Below are 20406 nucleotides of genomic sequence, written 5' to 3'. Positions count from 1 at the left end.
AATTGTAAATCTCACTAAGAGAAAGAAGGGTAATCACCCACCAGAATGTAAAACTTTGCCTTAAAAGTCAAAATCAGAGTTTTTCTCAGAGCCAACGGTAATGAGGAAAGAATTCCTCATATCTATCCATCTCTTTCCTTTCTTTTCTACTCCTGAGCTAAACAATGCCTGGAGCATTGCCCAGGCTGCGATTCCTAATTACAGTTCCTCCAAGTTGTCATTGTGAAGTCTTAATTATCCCCACGGACTCTGGCACTATATAGGTGAAGATAGGACATGGAAGAAGAGGGGTTCTACCTGTTGTGACCTCCTTAACTGCCTTGCCAGACATGTCCACATTTCAAAGGAAATCCTGCGGGGCCCAAGCCAACAGCTCCGTTTGCTTCTGCCTTCTGTACGGATGGTGGCCAGGCAGGGCCTCCTCTTCCAGTCTCCCAAGAACACATCAGCCAGCTCAGTGAACACCAAGACATCCACGGCCTGTTTTCCCTTGGGAGAGAAACGCTAACTCCAGCTGGGACCTGGTTCCCTAGTAAGAACACATTAAATGGCTGGAGAGCTGTGAGCGGAGGCAGAGAGAATCAGCTCATTGTGTTTTTGAATGTAGGAAACACACATTTTGAAAAATAAGGTGCAATTTGGAAAATATTTAGGTCAATAGCTAATTGGGTGTTGTGTCAACTAAAAAAAGGGGGGGCCCTAAGTACTAAGCACTTTCCATCTATACAATAGAAGGAAAGAAATTGTACTTATCTGGCCTCTCTAAGACTTTCTCACTTATCTGTAAAAATGGGAGAGAATAAGAATACCTACCAAATAGGATCATTTTGGAAGTTAGATGGGATGATGAAGAGACAGCTAATCGGTTCTCAGTAGTTGTAGCTGTGATTATTATAAGTATGTTACTTATAAGTATGTTACGTATTATATGTATTATAAGTATGTTACTCATTCTCAGATATGGTTATGGCCACATACACTCATATACACATTTAGAAAACAATACCTAAACTACATTTTTAAAAAGAGCTTTAATTGTTGGTGTGGAATATAGTGTAAACACTCACCAAAAAGAGTTAAGATTTCCTCTGCAGAAAGTACCTCCACATTCAAACATGTAATCATTCTTTTGTCATTTGGTTTGCTCCATAGACATTTATAGAATGCTTAGGTATGCCAGATGCTATGTTGGCTACATGTGGTTCCATCCAGCAGGACCTTCTCATTTCTCCTCGATGTCTCACTTTTCCTAAGTAAAATGAATGAAAGAATCACTTCTATTATATAATGTGTCAAAAAGCGCCAAGAGGTAATGGTCAAATTGAGGAGATTGAGGAACCATATCCTTTATATTCCTGGCTTTCCGATGTCATTCAGGGGCAGATATATCTGGTCATTCAGAGTCCTTGCCTATTGTATCTATGTGACATTTTCATCACTCTTGGTAACTTTCTCAGAAAATCTTCCATTCTACTTTGGATTGGCCAATACCAAATATCTCAGAGGTGATTTATTCCCTCCAGCACCGAATGGTCCAAAATGGCTTAGCATCCTTTGCTACAGTGGTTGTAACTTATTCTTTTAACAGCTACTGTCTTGTGGATTTACTTACACATATCAAAGAAAAGCCAGGTCAGTCAGTTGTGTGAGCTCAGGGATAAGGACTTTTCTGTCAGTCAGAGCAGCACCTCTGGATGGGAAGCCCAAGAGGGGACAGTCTCTCAGTTAGCTGGACCCTGTGCCAGCTGGGCAGTGTCCATCCTGACCCATCCTCAAGTGCTTTTGGTTTTGTTCCTCAGGCTTTTGTCATTGCCATCACCTCTGACTTTATCCCCCGCCTTGTGTACCAGTACGCCTATAGTCACAATGGGACTCTGCATGGCTTTGTCAACCATACCCTCTCCTTTTTCAACGTCAGCCAGCTGAAGGAGGGAACGCAACCTGAAAACTCACAGTTTGACCAGGAGGTTCAGTTCTGCAGGTAAAGTAATCCTGAAGAGGAGGGAAACAGAGGACCTCAACTGGTAGATCCAAATAATTATCTGGATGACCTAGACTCAGATCATTCTCCTTTCCCCCTGTCTCTTACCCCATGCCTAATTACTATAAATCCATTTCCACGCATCAACAAATACTTATTGAGTGCCTTTTGCTAGCCACTGTGGAGCAGACAAAGAAGTATATAGCCTCACCTTTACCATCAAGGGGTTTATGGTCTGGTTGGGAAGGAAACACGCAGGACAGAAAAGACACAGCAGGTTATTCAATGATTATATCTAGTATGGACCATAAACATTGTGGTTATACAGAGAGGGAGGTCAGTGTTGGCTAGAATGGAGAGGGAAGGCTTCCTGGAGGGGCCAAGAGGGATTCTAGGACAGAAAAAGAAATATCTTAGATGAGGAATCAGCATGGGCAAAGTCAAGGGGATGGGGATGAATCTGGGGTGTTAGATAAACACATAGGGGATAGGTGATGTAGTTGGCAAATAGGGAATAATATAGACCATTTATATATATTCCTAGGATAATAAAAGCCAACAAACATTGTTCAACTTGAACAGGTAGGAGAAAGTAGTTGATGTGAAATTTTGAAATCTTACAAGAATTTTAATGTGATGTAATATGAAGATACTGACTTTTTTTAGTGCCAAGGAATGATAGGATAAAGGGTAGGCTTAGGAAAATCGATCTGGTCTTAGAGAGGAAGATAAACTGGAATTGGGGGAACTCAGGGAGAGTAGCTGAGCTGCTACATCATTCAGACATGAACCATGGTGGGCACAGACCAGGGTGGCAGAAGAGGAAGAGAGAAGATGAGCTATTTTATTAACATATTGCAAAATTGGTGAACAGAAACAAAGAGTCCTAGTCAAGGATATCTCCAAAGTTTGGACTAAAGTCAGAGGACTGGAAAATTGTGGGTCCATTCACAGAGATGGGGAAGATGCTAAGTGAATCTGATTTTATGGTGCAGCTGATGAATTTGATTTCAATCATATTGCATTGAAAATAATGGTAGGAAGTCTAAGGGGAAATTTTCACCTAACTCCTAGACACAGTAAGCTGTAATTCGAGAGAGGCCCAGATCAGAGTTATGATTAAAAACCATTAACAAAGGGATCATTGAAGCCAAAAAAGAAGAAGAAAAAGGCAAAATAGAAAACTCTCCTTCTTGTTTACCCAAGATGGACAATGAAGAGAAGATCAGAGGGGACTAAATTATTTAATACTTTTGTACCCTGGTGAAATGATAGCCCCCATAAAGGACTTAATCAAGGATCACACCTCATAAATTAAAAAAAAATAGAACAGTAACTACAACAAAAATAAAAACCTAGGAAAAGGTGCTGTTAGGAAAATACAGGGCTTTCCCGAATCATCCCCAGGGGTATCTGATGTCAAAGCTGTTGAGGACACCATCGAAGAAACAGTGCGTCTGCTGTGTTTGCAGCAGTGGTGACCCTGGGCATGTCTGTCATGCCTTTCCACCAGGGACACTTTGGTACTCAAGATCAGCCATTTGTAAGATGCCTTCTTCTGTTCAGATTCACAGTCTGAGACCACAGAAGAGAGAGAGGGAAAAAATTGGTCTTCCAACCCATGACTCACTTAAACAACCTTATTAATTTGCAATTTAAATAGAAGGGTATTCTGGACCCAGGAGCAATAACTTTAGGGTTCAACACCAGCCAACCAAGAAAAGGCTCAAAATCAGAGACCAGATAGATCTAAGAACAGATGAGTAAATTTATTCATAGATAGCAAATTATAGCAGCCTTGGTGTTTCAGGAATTTTCAAATCCGGGCCTATGAAGACTCTGGCTCTTAGACTGAAGCTGTGCCCGGGGGCCACTCCTCTGTATGACTGGAGTGCCAGACTGTCCATGGTGCTGGAATTTGGTCTGTGGATCAAGCAGACATAGATCTACTGCACAGAGAGTCTGTACCAGCTCTAGGCCTTTACTGGTAGCATCTAGGTCTGCTCCTGCAGGGCCCATGGAATCAGTCAACAGGTTTATATTAAACAAGCAGACACTGAAAAGTGAGAATTATACAATCATTTTAATAACTAGAAGGTACCACAGAAATCATCTATTGAAACTCCTCATTCTACATAAAAATAAACTGAGGCTTAGAAAGTTGAAGAATTCTCCAAGATTACAGAGGCTTCTAGTGACAGATCTTGAACTAAAATTCCTATCTCTCCAAGAACACAAACCTCCACCCCTATGGGCAGAGGGGGAGCAACACTAACGTGACTTATTGTATGGGGAGGCAAGACGAACATTATCTGCTTCTTTAGTTAGTCTAGAAACACATGTTTGTCCAGAACACTGAGGTTCTCTGGCCTTGCCCCTGACCATCAGAACTTTCAGTAACACATACGACTATGATTTCCAAATACAAACTGCCTTAAACACAAAGGGACTTTAGTGGCATTTTGCGCCACTGGGGTTGGGTTTGGGGGTGAAATCATCTCCAACTGAAGCACATGATCTCTAAGTTGGGGTAGTTCCTTAGAGAGAAGAAAAGATGAATGGATACCACTCAGCTAAAACAAAAATGCCCAGGACATCAGGGATTAGCACACATGGATCAGATCAAGGTTTCTCATATATTTCTTGCCTATTTCTATTATTTTTCAGAGTCTGCTTTCAAAGTCACTGGGTTTTTCAGCCAGGTGTAAAACCCCAGTAACTCTTCCCTCCATTGTTTCCATGCAAGTAGATGGGATCATGGTTTATCTGTGGCCCATTTTTATTTTATTTATTTATTTGTTTGTTTATTTTTTGCTTTCTTTTTTTATTTTTATTTTTTAAATTTATAAATCATGTTTATTCTATTACAGTTGTCTCAGTTTTTACCCCTTTACCCCCTCTACCCATCCCACCCCCACACCACCCTCTCCCACAGTTAATTCCCACTCTGTTGTCCATGTCCATGTGTCATTCATACATGTGCTTTGTCTAGTCCCTTCCCCTTCTTTCCACCATTGTCCTCTTTCCCAACACCCTCTGGTCACTTTCAGTCTGCTCCATGTTTCCGTGCCTGTGGTTTATTTTGTTAGTTTATTTTGTTGAATAGAGTCCACTTATAGTTGAGATCATATGGTATTTGTCTTTCATCAACTGGCTTATTTCACTTAGCTTAATATTCTCCAGTTCCATCCATGTTGTTGCAAAAGGTAGGAGTTCCATCTCTCTCTCTCTCTCTCTCTTTCTTTCTTTCATACAGATTGATTTTATTTATTTTTTAAATGTCAAAGTTAATTATAAAATATTTTTAAAAATTTAAAACCATTATAAAGTCTCAGCAACTAAACCAACATGACACCAGCACAGAAATAATCAAGTAGATAATGAAAGATAATGAGCATTCTAGAGGCAAACGTATGTCTCTGTCTAACAATACAATATATGATTAAGTTGATATTTCAAATCAATGGGGAAAATAAAGCTTATTCAACAAATAAGGTGCATGGACTACTATTACTTGAAATAAAACAAATATAGAGCCCTATTTCACACATTATACAAGAAACATTCAGGTGAGTTAAAAATCAATATGTAGAATCTAAGGAGTTTTAGAAGAAAATAGAACTAATATTTTTCATGACCTGAAGTAAAATATTCAACTTCAGAAGCTATAAATATTGACAATATGACTATAATGACTATATTAAACATTTAACTATATAGTAATATACACATAAAAAAGTTAAAGGACAAGTAATAGAATGGGAAAGTAGTTGTGATACCTCTAAAAAATGGTTAATAAGGTTTTATTTTAGTTTTTTTGTTTTTTTAGGGAAAAAGTTCTACAAACCTTTAATCAATAAGTGGATAAAGATACCAAAAGTCATTTAAAGCTTTTTTTAAAAATAATAGAAATAGGCAAGAAATATACAAAAACAGGTTTAGTTTCAACAAATAATAAAATAACAAAATTACACACCATTGTAATGATCAGATTAATAAATATTAAAAATTGGTTATATCAAGTATTGGCAACTCTGAAAGGAACTGGGTATTCATAGACTCTTTTTCTTCATCTTAAAACAGTCCCTTTAGCATATTTTGCAGTGCTGGTTTGGCGGAGGTATATTCTTTTAGCCTTCTTTTGTCTGGGAAACTCCCTATATCGCCTTCCATTTTAATTGAGTGCCTTGCTGGGTAGAGCAGTCTTGGTGGCAGGCCTTTTGCTTTTCATGACTTGGAATATTTCTTGCCACTCCCTTCTGGTTTGCAGTGTTTCTGTTGAGAAGTCAGCTGCTAGCCATATCAGGGCTCCCTTATATATTACTACCTTTCTCCCTTGCTGCCTTTAGGGTTCTCTGTTTGTCTTTGATATTTGCCATTTTAATGATGATGTGTCTTGGAGTGGGCCTCAGTGGGTTCCTCTTGAATGGGACCCTCTGTGCTTCTTGGACTTGTGTGACTTTTTCTCTCCTCCAGTCAGGGAAGATTTCCATCATTACTTTTTCAAACAGGTTCTCTATCCCTTCCTCATCCTCTTCTCCTTCTGGTATCCCTATTATATGGATATTATTACATTTCCGGTTGTCCTGCATTTCCCCCAAATGCCTCTTCATTCTTTTTGAGTCTTTTTTCATTCTCTTGCTCTTTCCAGGATCTTTTTTCTACCTTGTCCTCCAGCTTGCTGATTCGGTCTTCAGCTTCATCTAGCCTTCTTTTGATTCCCTCTACTGTGTTCTTCAATTCAGAAACTGTATTCTTCATTTCCTCTCGTCTTTTCTGGATAGTTTCTATGTCCTTTTTCATGCTGATACAGTTTGCAGTAAGTTCCTCATAGTTTCTCTGTAGTTTTTGGTAATTCTCTCTGAGCGCACTGAGCTCATTGAGCTTCCTTAGAACCGTTGTTTGGAACTCAATATCTGATAATTTACTTGCCTCTATTTCATTTATTTCTCTTTGTGGGGATTCTTCCTTTCCCTTCAAGTTGGGGGTATTTCTTTGTCTTCCCATTATTTGTGAGACTCTTCTCTTTTCCTTCTGATTCTTAAGTTGATGTGTCTTGATTTCCTAACTTTGTAGTGTGAACTTCTATGGTTGGAGACTGCTGTTTTTACTTTCTGGATCTGCCTCTGATGATGTCAGATGTCATTCCTGTCTGTCCTTAGGCAGTCTGTTTGAGATTTCCAGTAATGTACTGTTTGTGGCTGTCTCCTTCAGCTGTTAACCTAGTCACTCTGCACTCAGCAGGCTGCCTTAGACAGCTCAGGGCAGGGCGGAATCCCTCCTGGGGGCAGGGTTATTGGGTCCTTTCACGCTGCTGCTGTATGGGGGAGGAGTCTGCACTGGGATCCCGCCAGCTACTCTCTCTGTTCTTTCCCCAAAGCCTCCAGCCCCAGTCTCTCAAGTGTCTCCAGGCCTCTCTGTACCCCCTTTAGCCAGGGATCTACTGTCTGTGGCTGTCACTCTGCACTCTGCAGGCGGCTTAGACAGCACAGGGTGGGGTGGAATCCCACATGGGGGCGGGGCAATTGGGTCCTTTGATGCTGGTGCCACTCAGGGGGAGTGGCCTCTGCCTGAGAAAGATGGCTGCTGCCGCATAGGGGATGAGTCAGCACCGAGATCCTGCTAGCTACTCTCTCTGTTCTCTCCCCAAAGCCTCCTTCCCCAGTCTCTCCTCAGGGGTCTCTAGCTCAGTCTCCCCAGCCTTTGCTGGAGATCAGGGTAAGTGGCTGCAAATAAAATTTATGCGTTGGCCCTTTATAGGCTCTTTGTGTCTCCAGCCGCCTGTCTCTGGCAGAGAGCAACCCTGCCCCTTTTCACAGCTGGCTGTTTTGTGTAGTTTTTGGGCTCTGGTGCTGTAGGCTAGAGATCCCCGCTTTTGGTTTAGACCCTGCTCTTCTCAGGAGGATCCAACTGGCCATTTCAATATCTGTCTGGTGCTGCCACCCTTGGGTGCCCCTCCCACCTTCTCAGGTCTGTACCGCACTCCTTACCAGTTAGATTGCACTAAAGCCGATTCTTCTGTCTCCAAGGTTAGAAGGCTCCTCTCTCACTATTGTTCAGTTGTTTGTTCCAGGTGATTTCTCCACAATTTAGTTGTAATTCCAGGTTGGTCCTCGGAAGAGGTCAGTGTGACTTCCACTCATTCCTCTGCCATGTTGATTCTCCCATTTTTTAAAAAATTCTGTGACTGAGTGGCAAAATTATCAATGGGTGCATGCACAGGAAGTGTATTCTATATTTCTGCCAAGAAAATTTATTCACAGAAAATAGATAATTCCAGAATCAAACCAAAATGATTTTTGGAGTATCTGATTATTTTTTCTTTATTCAGTACCAGTGGGGGTTATAGGTTCACTAATATAACTGGTTTTTAGACCTTACTACAGGCTTGACATTGGTTATATGATAGGGAATAAGACAAAGTGCCTCCCTCAAGAAGTCTAGATAGAGGAGATAAGTAAGTAAATAAGCAACTAAAATATAGCTTTAATCATTTACAATAGTGTCAGTACAGGGAACTCTGGTGCTCCTGAGGACAGAGGCCATCCACCTGGCTCAGACTTAAGTGTTCAGGGAAAGCTTCAAGGGAGGCAGAACCTGAAGAATGGTCAGAACAAGAGTGGCCAGAAGGATCATCTTGTTGAAACTCCTCATTCACATGGCTACGCTGACCTGGGTAGCGAGTGGGGTAGGAAGAGCAATGGTGGGTGGTAAAGGGGGTCAGTGGAGAAGGAGGTCTGGGGTGAGCAGTGGTTTCCAGGGGAAGAGGCCAATTTGTGCTCAGTGGTTGGGGCCAGAGTGAGAGAGACTGGAAGGAGGCACAAAAGCCAGACCAAGAAGAGCATATTGGTCATTTGGAGGTATGTGGATTCCTCCTTGGGGCAGCACGAAGACACTGAGAGGGTTTAAGGGAGCAATGATGAGGTCAAACTTTTCCTTGGTGTTATATCTGACTGCAGTGTGAAGACTAGTATGTTACATTAGGAATAAAGAGATGCCTGCCCTGCTCTAAAGTATGTGCAGATGCCAGAGAGCAAGGTCAGCATATCATGTAGACAGACCCTATCAAGTAGGTATATTTTTCCAGCTACATTTCCTAGATGGGTGAGAATTGTTGTTGGAAATCTCGGAGTCAGATGGGTCCTACTGAATGCACGCTGTGTGAACTTGTCTGGGTCATCAAATTCTCTGGAGATTTAGGAGGTGGAGATATAACCTACTGATGTCTTTGTAAGCTAGGAATCATCAGTGTGGCTAAAAATAGAAATAAAGGAGGGAGAGGGAGACAGAAGGAGGGAGAGAGAGAGAGAGACAGACAGAGAGGGAGAAACAGAGAGAATGAGAAACAGAGAACTCTGTAGCTATCCCCGAAGTCTGTATTTAAAACTGTTTCCGTGGTGGGAAATGAAGTTTGCCCTGATTTTCTGGCAAATAGTGTTGGGAACTCAATGACCCTTCTTATTCTTAGCTTTCAGTGACCTCTGGAGATAAACGTGGTCAAATAAAACTGAGGTCTCCAGCTCCAAGCCAGCCTTGCCAGGGAAGAGGTATCTTAAAAATAGCAATAAAAGTTAAGGCAAGTCTCCGGCTGCCAATTTGAGATGCATTCCCAGCATTTTTGGAGCAATGTTGGCCTGAACCATCTAACCACTCTGGCAGGGCTGCCCCATAAACAGTCCTGTGACGTCAATCTGCAGGCATGATTAGCGCCCATTTGACAAGGTTGAAGGACCACTGTGTCCTGGAGGATGGATGACGGCTTAAGCTCCTGGCTCAGCTGGAAGGGAGCAGAGAGATCTGCAGGGCAGGACCTCGCCAGGGATCTGGGTCTCAGAGCCAGAGGAGTCGACCTGGGCATGGTTAGCCCACTGGGTCTATTTGGAGGTGCTGAGTCTGAAGAAACCACATTCTTGGGTAGTTCCTGCTAGGTTTTTCTGCAAGGGTGTAAGTTCTTTCATATCCCGAGGTCCTGTAAAATTCTTTGAAGAGGTGAGTTTCCTTCCAGCCTGTGGCTGCCTCTTGTCTGCTTCTTGCTGAAACCAAAGGTAAAGTCAGCTTTTCTGGGTGTTGCCTTTCCTGATCTTTATCAACCACTGGATCGACATGGTTCTCATTAGTCCCTAATTGGCTGTGCTATTTTCCCTTGTTAAAGGCCAATTTCAGAAGGCAGTTTTAAAGAGCTCAGATGGTATGAAAATAATGTATATAACTGTATTCAGTATTAATATAACATTAATTTCCATTGGGATTATTCCAAAAATTTTACATACCAGTGTTTGGATTTGAGCAATGCATTTACTAATGCGTAATGTAACTAAAACTTCAATTAAAAAAAAAAAATCACTGATTGTTGATGACAGACTCCTAAGTCTGTTACCCTTCCTGCCCACAGCGATTTGTTACATGAATTGTGGCACATGGCACTGTCACTGGTCACCCCTGCAAGTGAGGATGAGAGGGGGACAACTGAGCCAGGAGTCTTTTTTATTATAAATGAATAGAATATATTTCTATTCATAATTATAAATAAATAATATAACATATTATAAATAATAATACATTTATTATAAATAACAATGTATTAAATATATTTTATTTTATATAAATATAAGGCAAAGACTCTCTTTTTGGCCCCTATCCCAGTCATTCTCTCCCAGAAGAAACCATTGTGTCTATTTTCTGTAGAAGTCTCCAGAAATCACAGTCACATGTTTTATCTTATTTAATTCTCACTGACTAATTTTGATGTTCAATGCGCACAAATACACACGTGTGTATTCGTTTATTCACGGTTGGGGTGAGCCAGCTGGAGTGTGTACTGTCTGTGTACTCAGCACCGTGATACGCATTTTGTTCTCTCCTCTTTATGGGTTACAGTGCTCAGGATCAGAGACGTGAAGCAGCTCCTTCAGGGTCTTACAGCTAATAAGTGACATCATCACTCCAAGTGCTCGCTTGCTTTTTAGACACTCTAGTTGTTTCATTATGAAAGATTCTCCTTATTAGAAGACTAAAGATAACTCTCAAAATTAATGTTAAGTCTAAAAGAATATAAAGGACTGGAGGGGTGAGGGTGAGATCTAGGAACGGTTCCTAAAATTATATCCCTGAGCTTAAATCCCAGCCAGCAGATGCAGGAAGCGACCAGATATCGGGTCCCCCAGTGTTTGGCTACTTAGTGGGACTGCGGGAGAACCAAGCTCCTTAAACCAGGGGAAAGGGTCTGGTTTCAGAAAGCACTTGAGCTGATGGGAATGAAGCAGAAGTTAATTCCCACCAGCCTGAGGCTTGCCTACATTTACATGAACATAGCTCCTGAGAGAAGCTGTTGCGGCACTGGCTGACTCTTTTTGATCCATATCAGCATCCCAGGAAACTTGGAGCATCTACACTTGAGTGCTCAGAAATCCTCCTGGAAAGCCAGGAGGAACTGGGAACAAGGGTGCATGTGCTCTGCCCTCTTTTGACAGAAGGGGTGTAGTTCATAAGTTACCTTCAGTCAAAGGAGAAAGAATAACTACTGTTTACTAGGTATATATCTCATAGATCAGGTGGTATGCTGAGTGCTCTTCCCTAGCCTTTCATCTCATTACACCTCAGTGAGATGGAGAAAGTTGAGGCCCATTTCATAGGTGACAGCCTTGGCCATCGGAGCATTAGGCCACTTTGTAGAGGGCATGGAACTGAAGTGGTAGAGGTGGCATCAAGATACCTGACTCCAAAGCCCATGCTTTTTGCAGATTCTGTGCCCTGAGCTTAGAAGCAAAACAGACAAAGCAGACAGCTGTCACCATGGTGGGCATAAGTCTATTAACTGCTTTGTCTTCTATGGACATTTCTAGTCTTAAAACTAACTAGCTCTTGTTTAATTAGTGTCTTAAAGTTACTCAGGGAAAACATTGGATAGACTTAGGATGAAGTTTATTTTTTAATTATGATATCTGAATTTATATTGCAATGTAAACAACCAATCATTTATCTGGTAGCTGAGGCTTATCAGAATCAGTATTTTTCAAACTATGAGTCATGGTTCATTAGTAGGTTATAAAATCAATCTAGTGAGTCATGATCAGCATTTTAAAGAATACAATAAAATAAGACAGGTGGAATAGAATTAGAATAGAATAGAATAGAATAGAATAGAATAGAATAGAATAGAATAGAATAGAATGGAAAAATATTAGTGCATTGTACACAACAAGAGTAAGTATCTTTTGGGTAATTTTCATTTCAGTGACATATATTTATATGTGTATTAATTTAAAATGTATTTTTTACTACTGTAGGTCACAGTTTTTAAAAAGTTAGCTTTGGAAAGAGAAATGTGAACAGATGTACAATTCATTAAATCGCATACTGGTTTTTTTTCCTGTGGATAGCTTGTCCTGTAGTCCCTCAGAGCACCATTAGCCCATTGGCCTAGGAATATTTCAAGTAGAGCTTTCTGGACATATCTATATGCTAATATTTCCCCAGATCCTTGATTAGATGGATGTGCCTGTTAGATTCAGAACATGTTATGGACACTCAGGGAGGGCAAAGTGACATTTTCAAAAGCTGTGGTGAGTTAGTAGCAGAGGTGGGACCAGAATTCGATTATTTATGGATTCCTTCCAGACTGGAAAAAAGCAGGGCGAGCAATGGCTCTCATAACTGAGGTCAGTGAACATCTGTTCCTTCATAGATGGAGCTAGAGAACAAGAGAAACAGAAGGGATCAGGCTAGACCTGGGGAAGGATTTCCCTGTGGTAAAGGAGTGGGCGTGTGTATGTAACACCCCTCCTCAGAGGTCTTGAGAAGAAAGAGTAGGCTCAATTCCCTTCTGCTATGGGGTCCTTTGGTGGGGGTGGCGGTGCGGGTGCAGCAGGAGGGTGGGGGCCTCAGTTTTTTCCCATCTCAGGATGTCCTTATTCCGTTAGCCACGCTCTCACTCTCTCCTATTAGCAAGCATAATTGGAGCTGGCCGTGTTTCTGTCCTCAGCCACGGATGGATGTGATGAATGCCGTGGTGTTTTGCTGGGCTGCAGTTAGCTTTGCTTTTCATTCGAATGTCAAACCAAGTCTGCAACAGCTGTGATCAGCTGTTGGGAGAAGAGGAGTTGAGTGGGGAGGGGGCAGCTCCTGGCCTCCTGCCCAGCTGTAGTCTAATGCTTAGTGTCCACCTCTCAGTTTATCTCTTTCTCTTGCTGACTCCATCGCTGGGCTTTTTTTTTCTTCTATCTTTCTATGGGCATCTCTTTTCAGGTTTGTTTTTTTTTTCTCTCTTCATCTCTCCTTGGGCAATTAGAAGTCACCACTCTTTGACATGAATCTCTCAGAACAGCTGGTGCATTCAGGGTAGGGGAAACTACAGAGAGCACCCACTTCTGAATCCCCCACCTCCAACCTGCTACTGGTAATAAGGTGCTCTATGGAGATAGGAGAAAAGCCTGAATTCAGCCAGACTTAGATTCTTGCCTTGACTCCACCTCTTGTTGGCTCTGAGACCTTGGCCAAGTACTTGCAAGGTAGATTCACTCTTCTGGGGCCCTCTCATAATTCCTGAGCTCCTCTGGAAGGAGAATCCAGACACCAGAGGAAGCTTTTGGGCATGTTGGAGAGAGAATAGGAAAAAGATTTCTAGTCTGACATTGGCTTTTTGGACATTGGTATTTTTATTCCATAGACACTTGCTGGTTGGGTCATAGATTTCTCTCTATACCCCCTATTTCCCAAGTTGGAGAGCCAAGGGCTTGCCTGCTGCTTTGGCCCCTGAGGTTCCCCCTAGAGTAGTACCCCCCTTCCTTCATCTCTTCTCAATTTTAACACCACATTGCTCTTTGGACAGGTTTAAGGATTACCGAGAGCCGCCATGGGCCCCGAACCCATATGAGTTTTCCAAACAGTACTGGTCTGTTCTGTCTGCTCGTCTGGCTTTTGTCATAATCTTCCAGGTGAGTCATTCAAATAAGGAATTGCCTATTAGAATTCAAGCTTCAAGTATAAAGACAGCCATGTCTTCTTGCCTGCCCCTCATCTCTCGGCTTTCATGGCACAGTGCGGCACAAGGGGGCTTCACACATGATTGCTCCCTGTCCTGGGCTTCCACAAATTGATGGATTTGCAAAAAGAGACTGAAACACAGAGTAAGGTTACAAGACAGATGTGGAGTAAGTTGCAGGGTGGAGATAGATTCCCGTTTCAACCTAAGACAACGAAAGGAAGTGGGAAGAGTAGTGGAAACCAGAGTCTCAACTCTCATGCCAACAAACAGCCCCACCTGAACCTTTCTTCTGGATTTCTCGGCTGGCTCCCTCCTTTGTTAGTGTTGTTTTTAGCCCCTGAGACATCTGGTGAGAAGGGCCGCCAGAGCCATCCCGCCATCCCTGAATGAATAGCAAACTTGAACCCAGTGATTCCTATCTCTGACAATAGCAGCAGCTCCAATTGCACCGCTGAGGTTCTCTGAGCACGAGGCCCCCCTTCCCATTTGGGGTACTGCCGGTCTTCAGGCAAGGCTAGAGCGCAAGCCCAGATCCTTTTCTCATCAGCTCCCTCAGGCTTTTGTATTCCCTGAAGGCAGATCTCTGGAGGGCTCTAAAATATCCTGCCCCCGACCCCAGCCCAGGAAGTGGAGAAGCCCACTGGCTAGTCTTTCACCTAAAAAAGACAGCTATTCTTCCTCTGGAGAGATGGGGCGATATATTTGAAAAATTGCTCAGACATCACCCTGTTGTCCCGCCTGTGGTTGTCGCCTCACTTTGCCATATGTCATATGTAACATTCGCTCATGCTGTAAGGAGTTGGTGTAAAAGAAGAGCGTGTATGACTCGAAGCAACTCTGGATTGCCTAAGGCAGCCAGGGGCCTCTGGAAGCAGCAGCTGGTTCTCAGATTCTCCCCCTAGGCTCCTAGTAGCAAACAGGGTTCAAGGCCAAGCTGGGAACATGCTTAGAGCATGGAAGACAGCAGTGCCCTTACTTCATTCTGGGCCTTGTCACTGTCCTCTGTATCTCAGAGAGAAGACACATTAGCATCTAATTGTTAGGCACAGAACACACAGTTGGAGGAGTGTATGGGGTAAGGCATAGTTGAAGGTAGCTTGCGAGATGGATAGGAACCACATTATCAAAGTAGCAAACACTTGTTTGGCCATGATGGCACTGTTATAACATATTCAACCACTGGAACAGAAAATACCTCCAGGGAAACACAGTCTTATCCTACCTGCATTTACAGTGGAGGGGATGTGGCTTAGCAGACAGAAGGATGAAGCAAATTACAAATGGGCACAAAAGAGGCAAGGGGTCAGTGGTGATTTAATTATTTACTTACTTACTTAATTAATTAATTAAAAAATGAGAGGCAGGAGGTCCCAGACAGACCAATGTGACTAGAGTGGCCAGAATGGAATGGAGAACAGGATGCAGTGAATGTGAGTAGTGGGTAGGGTCTGCTGGGGCCAACATTCAGTGCAGAAACCAAAGGTCCATCCCTGATCTGGAGGATAGAGGGTCAGATGCAAGAAAGAGAGAAGAAACTGGCCCAGGGAAAGTCCTGGAGAGGCCACTGGGCCTCATGGCCACTTCCCAGGAGCTCTGGAGCAGGGTGCCTGGAGGCCTTGCAGCCAAGAAGCCAGAGCAGGACATGTGAGATGGGCTGGAGGAGAGACAGAAGCATTGGCTGACACTTATGGAGTCCCGCTGTGTGCGAGGTATTGATTCATTTAATCCTCAGGCAACTCCAGGAGGTAGGTACTGTTACTATTCCACTTTCTACAGGGGGACACCAAGGGACAATTATGTTCAATGACTAAGATCACACACTAGTAAGTAGTGGAGCCAGAATAACACAGAGGTGTCTAGTCCCAGGCCTGTGCTCTTCACTGCTGCATGCTACCACCGGCCCTGCTGCTGAGATGGTCACTCTGATGGGCAAGGGTAGACAATGGTACACTAGTGTTCCCAGGCTCAACCTCCCCTCTCAACCCGTCTCTTGCCTTCAACAGAACCTTGTGATGTTCCTGAGTGTCCTTGTCGACTGGATGATCCCAGATATCCCCACGGACATCAGCGACCAGATCAAAAAGGAGAAGAGCTTGTTGGTGGACTTCTTCCTGAAAGAGGAACATGAGAAGCTCAAGCTGATGGATGAGCCAGCCCCCAGCAGCCAGGGAGGAGGACACCAGAGCAGGAGAAGCCGGGCAGCCAGCTCAGCACCCTCCAGCCGCAGCCAGCCTGGCAGCATCGCATCCTCTGGTTCTCAGCACACCAGTGTGTGAGCGAGCCAGCCCCACTACCGAGGGATACTGCAGCAGCAAGAGACCATGCACAGGCACCTCTGGGCATCTGCACAGCACGGTATCTGTCATCTGCCCGGATCTGGCACAAGGGGGTCTTGAAAAGGGTGTGTGTGTCTGTGAAGAGAGAGAGAAAGAATGAGCTCAGGGAGGAAGAGAAATGATGCTGCTGCTGCTTAGAAACTTCAAGCTTAAGTTTCCTTTAGGTCCTCTTTTAGCTGTAGCCTTTTGGAGGATTGGTATTACTTTGAGTTTATTGGTGAAAGAATTGAGTCTCTCTACCCCAGGATTCCCGGTCACTGAAACCAAGGGTCTTATGACTTTGAATAAATTTAGCTTTAAATCTTAACTGTAGAAATCACATCCCTCTCTCTTGATATATACATACCCTCAGAGACCTAGCTCCACCCTTGCCCCAATAATTAGCAACCCCCAAGGCAGCAGAAGACACTGGCCAGGGCCTGACTAGCAATCACAAGGACTGGACCTCTGCAGGCTAAAGATAACATCTTAACCTAAGATATGTTTCACTTCCTGAGCCCTAAGGTGGAATGACTCCCTGGCTACTCACCCATGAAACTGGACAGAGGGACACCAGAAAAGAACTCAGAACTGTCTTCAAGACCTGAAGAAATGATTCATTACCCTACCTCACCTCTGACCAATCAGCTCCTGGCATGACCCTGAACCCCTAACCCACATGTCTGGTGATTTTGCCTGAGATGATCTAACTTACACTCTTATCAGAGAGCTGGAGTTTTTTTTAGAGCCTAAACTCCCCACCTCTGTTTGACCAATTCAATATTACACTATTTTTTTCTTTCTATACTGCAAAGTTCTGTTCATGTACTTCTTTGGGCCAGTGATGCAGGCAGAGAGACTCAAGGAAAAACATTGGGGTTCCGGTAACATCACCATGAGCCTTCCCTACATCTCCTCAGGAACACTCTAATGTCAGATGGCTGCAAATTGTAACGGAAGCATGGTCAGCTCCCTGTTTTAGCGCCCATCGTGAGTGATGATCACCCCCTTCCACCATTAGCCCGAGGAAATCCTGAGTCACTTGCAGCTGGGGCTGTCAGAGCTTCAGTGGATGCAAATGAGGTACAAGGCTGATTACGGTGGCCACTGGACCTGATGGTGAGCCGCAGGGTTTCAAACCAAGGCTTGTCTTCAGTTCATGTCGCAGGGATGCTTTGAGTTAAATGCAACTAACCATCAGTTTGTGCAGATTCAGATTTAAAATAATAAAATAAATTAAAACATTCTTTATAAAGATGCTTCTCCTCGTCTTTTGTTTTCCCTCTCCCCTCCTTCACGCCCCCAACCAATATTTATTGAGCACTTACTATGTGCCAGGAATTGTTCTCAGGCTAGAGATACGTGAGACAAAAATCCCTGCCTCATGGAGTTTATGTCCTGGGGAAGACAGACAATAAGCTGATGAATGCATAGTAATAAAAGCTATGGAGAAACAACAGGGATAAGAGATACAGGAATTGTGAGGACAACACAGGAGGTGAGGAACTTAACAAGTTATATACGAATTCATTTCAAACCCAAGGTAATTACGAGCTTATATCTTGCAATGCTAACATCATTGGTTGGTACCAGCCTCCCAGAGCTCTGTGGTGAGAAGACTTTCAAATAAACTTAAAACCAATGGCCAAACATCATTCATCATTACCTTTCACACATCTCAATCCCACCTGCTGCCCAGAAACCAGCTGCGCAGTCCTCTTCCTCTGGACCTGGCCCCAGTTCTACAGGTCGATCTGACTAGAGCCTAACTCAATACCTGAATGGCAGCAGTAAAGAGGCCCATGCTCCGGGGGAGAAATGAGCATTGTCCTGCTATTTCAACACATCCTGTGATGCAAGGGCCTGTGGGTCCATAAGCTGGTCATCATTGCCGCTCCCCATGGCTTGTTTTCCCCCGGCCACATGCAGGATCGCACTGCTGCCAACCCTTGCCCTGGAAAGTGGGCCCTTCTTTTAAAGGGACACCAGAGCACAGATACAGCTGTTAGTAAGAGCAGCAGGCACTCATGTCCCCCGTCACTCGTACATAAGAAATCCCACAATAAATTTCAATTACTTCACACCTTAATGTTCAACCTGGTCATGTGAGCCTAGAGTCAAACCACAGTAGTATAAAAACATTGCATCACCTTACAACAGGCTTCCATTAATCTGGGGAGTGGCCAGCAGGAGGAAAATTTCACTTCAAGGGGCATTAATGTCATGGAGATTCCAGGCCCATAAAAAGGAGGTTTTGCCCCCCAGTGATTCCTACCAGTGTGGGCAGGATTGATGGTCCACAGTCAGGAGGTGGCCCCACCACCTGGGCACCCACTTTGCAGTGAACAAACCACACTTAAGCCCATTGGTTGCCCATGGCTGGTTCAAGACCCCATCGTGACTTTTTCTTTCTCCTGCCTTGATGCTAATAGGATTTTGAAATTTATTCTTGTAGTTAAAGAATATCTCTGGAATATGTCTTGATAGAAGTGTCTTTTATTTGCTATACCTGAAATGGGAGAATTACATTCAGTCTGTCTATTCACTTCTGGGAAGTGTTCTTTCAATACAGGAATGGATTCCAGTGTATCCATTCCAACTGTCTTGGTTACTTTAAGAAACCACAAATTTTAGATTGGTTTTCCAGTTTTTGAAATCTTCATGTCCACCTCTTCCTTTTCAGCATTTTATTTCTACCCTTCAGGATCATGCCCATTCCAAAATAACCCTCCCACCAGAATCAATCCATCTATAGCAGGTCCTCAAATAATATCATTTCATTCAATGTCATTTGGTTATGTTGATGAGAGGGAAAAAAATGATTCTCACCTGGGGCCACTGTCTGTGTGGAGTTTGTATGTTATGGCCCTGACTGTGGATTTTCTCCAGGGATTCTGCTTTCCTCCCACATTTCAAAGATGTGCTTGTTAGGTTAGTTGATGTGTCTAAATTGTCCCAGTTTGGGTGAGTGGGAGTGTGTGTGTGAGTGACCCCATAATGGAAGGGCCTCCTTCTAGGGTGGGTGCCTGCCTTGTGCCCTGAGCTGCTGAAATAGGCTGTGGCCACCTGTACCCCTGAACTGGAATGAGTGGGTTGGAAAAGAATGATCTTACTTGTTTTTATTAATCTTTCTTAAATTTATGTATAACTGACATTTACTTTAAATGTTTAATATTGAAAATACGTGGGTCTTTGTTTAGAAGTTTGGTGATTTTTTTTTTTTGACTAGAAATATTCCAAAAGAGCTTAACTCTTATTTATATCAATTAGCTTATGGTAAAATTGGTTTCATCATATGTATGTCATTTCACTTAAAGTCACGCTTTCCAAAAACTATTGAAGTGAAGGCTTACTCTATAGTCTCCAATAGATTATTCCAGCAGTCTCTAAGCTCTCACTTATATGAATCCTTCATGGATAATCTAGAAAAGAGGTGATTTCCCCTAACTTCTCATAACCCTACTCTTTTGAACTTCCTGTGCCACTGCTGGCCTTACCTTTCTTTATCTGAAGTATGTATTTACCCAGGTACATGCCTTGCTAGTAAATGAAGAGGTTGGCAGGCACTAACTTCCATTCCTGCCCTGACAAGTGCAATTCTACAGGTTCACCACAGCATGACAAAAACGAAGAGTATGGGTGTGTGTTGATGGCTCAGTATTATCTTTCACATTGCCATTCTGCTCATCTTTCACAACTCAGGCCCTGAGGATCTGTGTCTGTGGTGTCCTAACTCAATTCTGTCCATATAAGCGTTGTCGTAATTTCCACATTTGCCCCCATCCCCAGTGATATCTGATCTGCTCCGCCACAGTAGAGGGAGCCAGGGAGCAGAAGTCCCCTCCCCCTCCCCCTTCGAGGCTAAGCCACATTATGGAAAACAAAGCAGAAGCTTCCTCAAAGTGCCTATTTGCATATCAGGTTAGCCTCCTGCCCCACGTCCCCTTCTTCCCTGTTCTGCACAGCAGTGAATGGCAGCGCCCCCAGAATGCTATCCCCTCAGACCACGTTCTCACCAGAACTCTCACCCAGTCACAGTGGAACCCACTTATTCTTCTGACCTCCCCATGTCTTATGCAGCTTTATCTGCAGAAAGGACGTGGAGGGCAAAAGTCCAATGGAAATTA

The 20406-nt window shown here is 43.3% G+C and overlaps 1 protein-coding gene across 1 annotated transcript in view; it reads left to right on the top strand.

The window, feature by feature from the left end:
• The window catches only part of ANO2 (anoctamin 2), a 294279-nt gene extending 278039 nt beyond the window's left edge, over positions 1-16240 (top strand). The window contains exons 23-25 of the mRNA XM_054574699.1: positions 1800-1981; positions 13809-13914; positions 15968-16240. Coding sequence (XP_054430674.1) covers positions 1800-1981; positions 13809-13914; positions 15968-16240 — 561 coding nt within the window. The remainder of the gene's footprint in view (positions 1-1799; positions 1982-13808; positions 13915-15967) is intronic.
• Positions 16241-20406: the final 4166 nt, after the last annotated feature.

The sequence above is a fragment of the Pteronotus mesoamericanus genome, unplaced genomic scaffold (assembly GCF_021234165.1).
Source record: "Pteronotus mesoamericanus isolate MK-2021 breed Mesoamerican mustached bat unplaced genomic scaffold, CSHL_Meso_final contig_263, whole genome shotgun sequence".
In the NCBI taxonomy this organism is placed as follows: Eukaryota; Metazoa; Chordata; class Mammalia; order Chiroptera; family Mormoopidae; genus Pteronotus; species Pteronotus mesoamericanus.
Note: the sequence above shows the minus strand (reverse complement) of the source record. Positions and strands in the feature narration are given on the sequence as shown.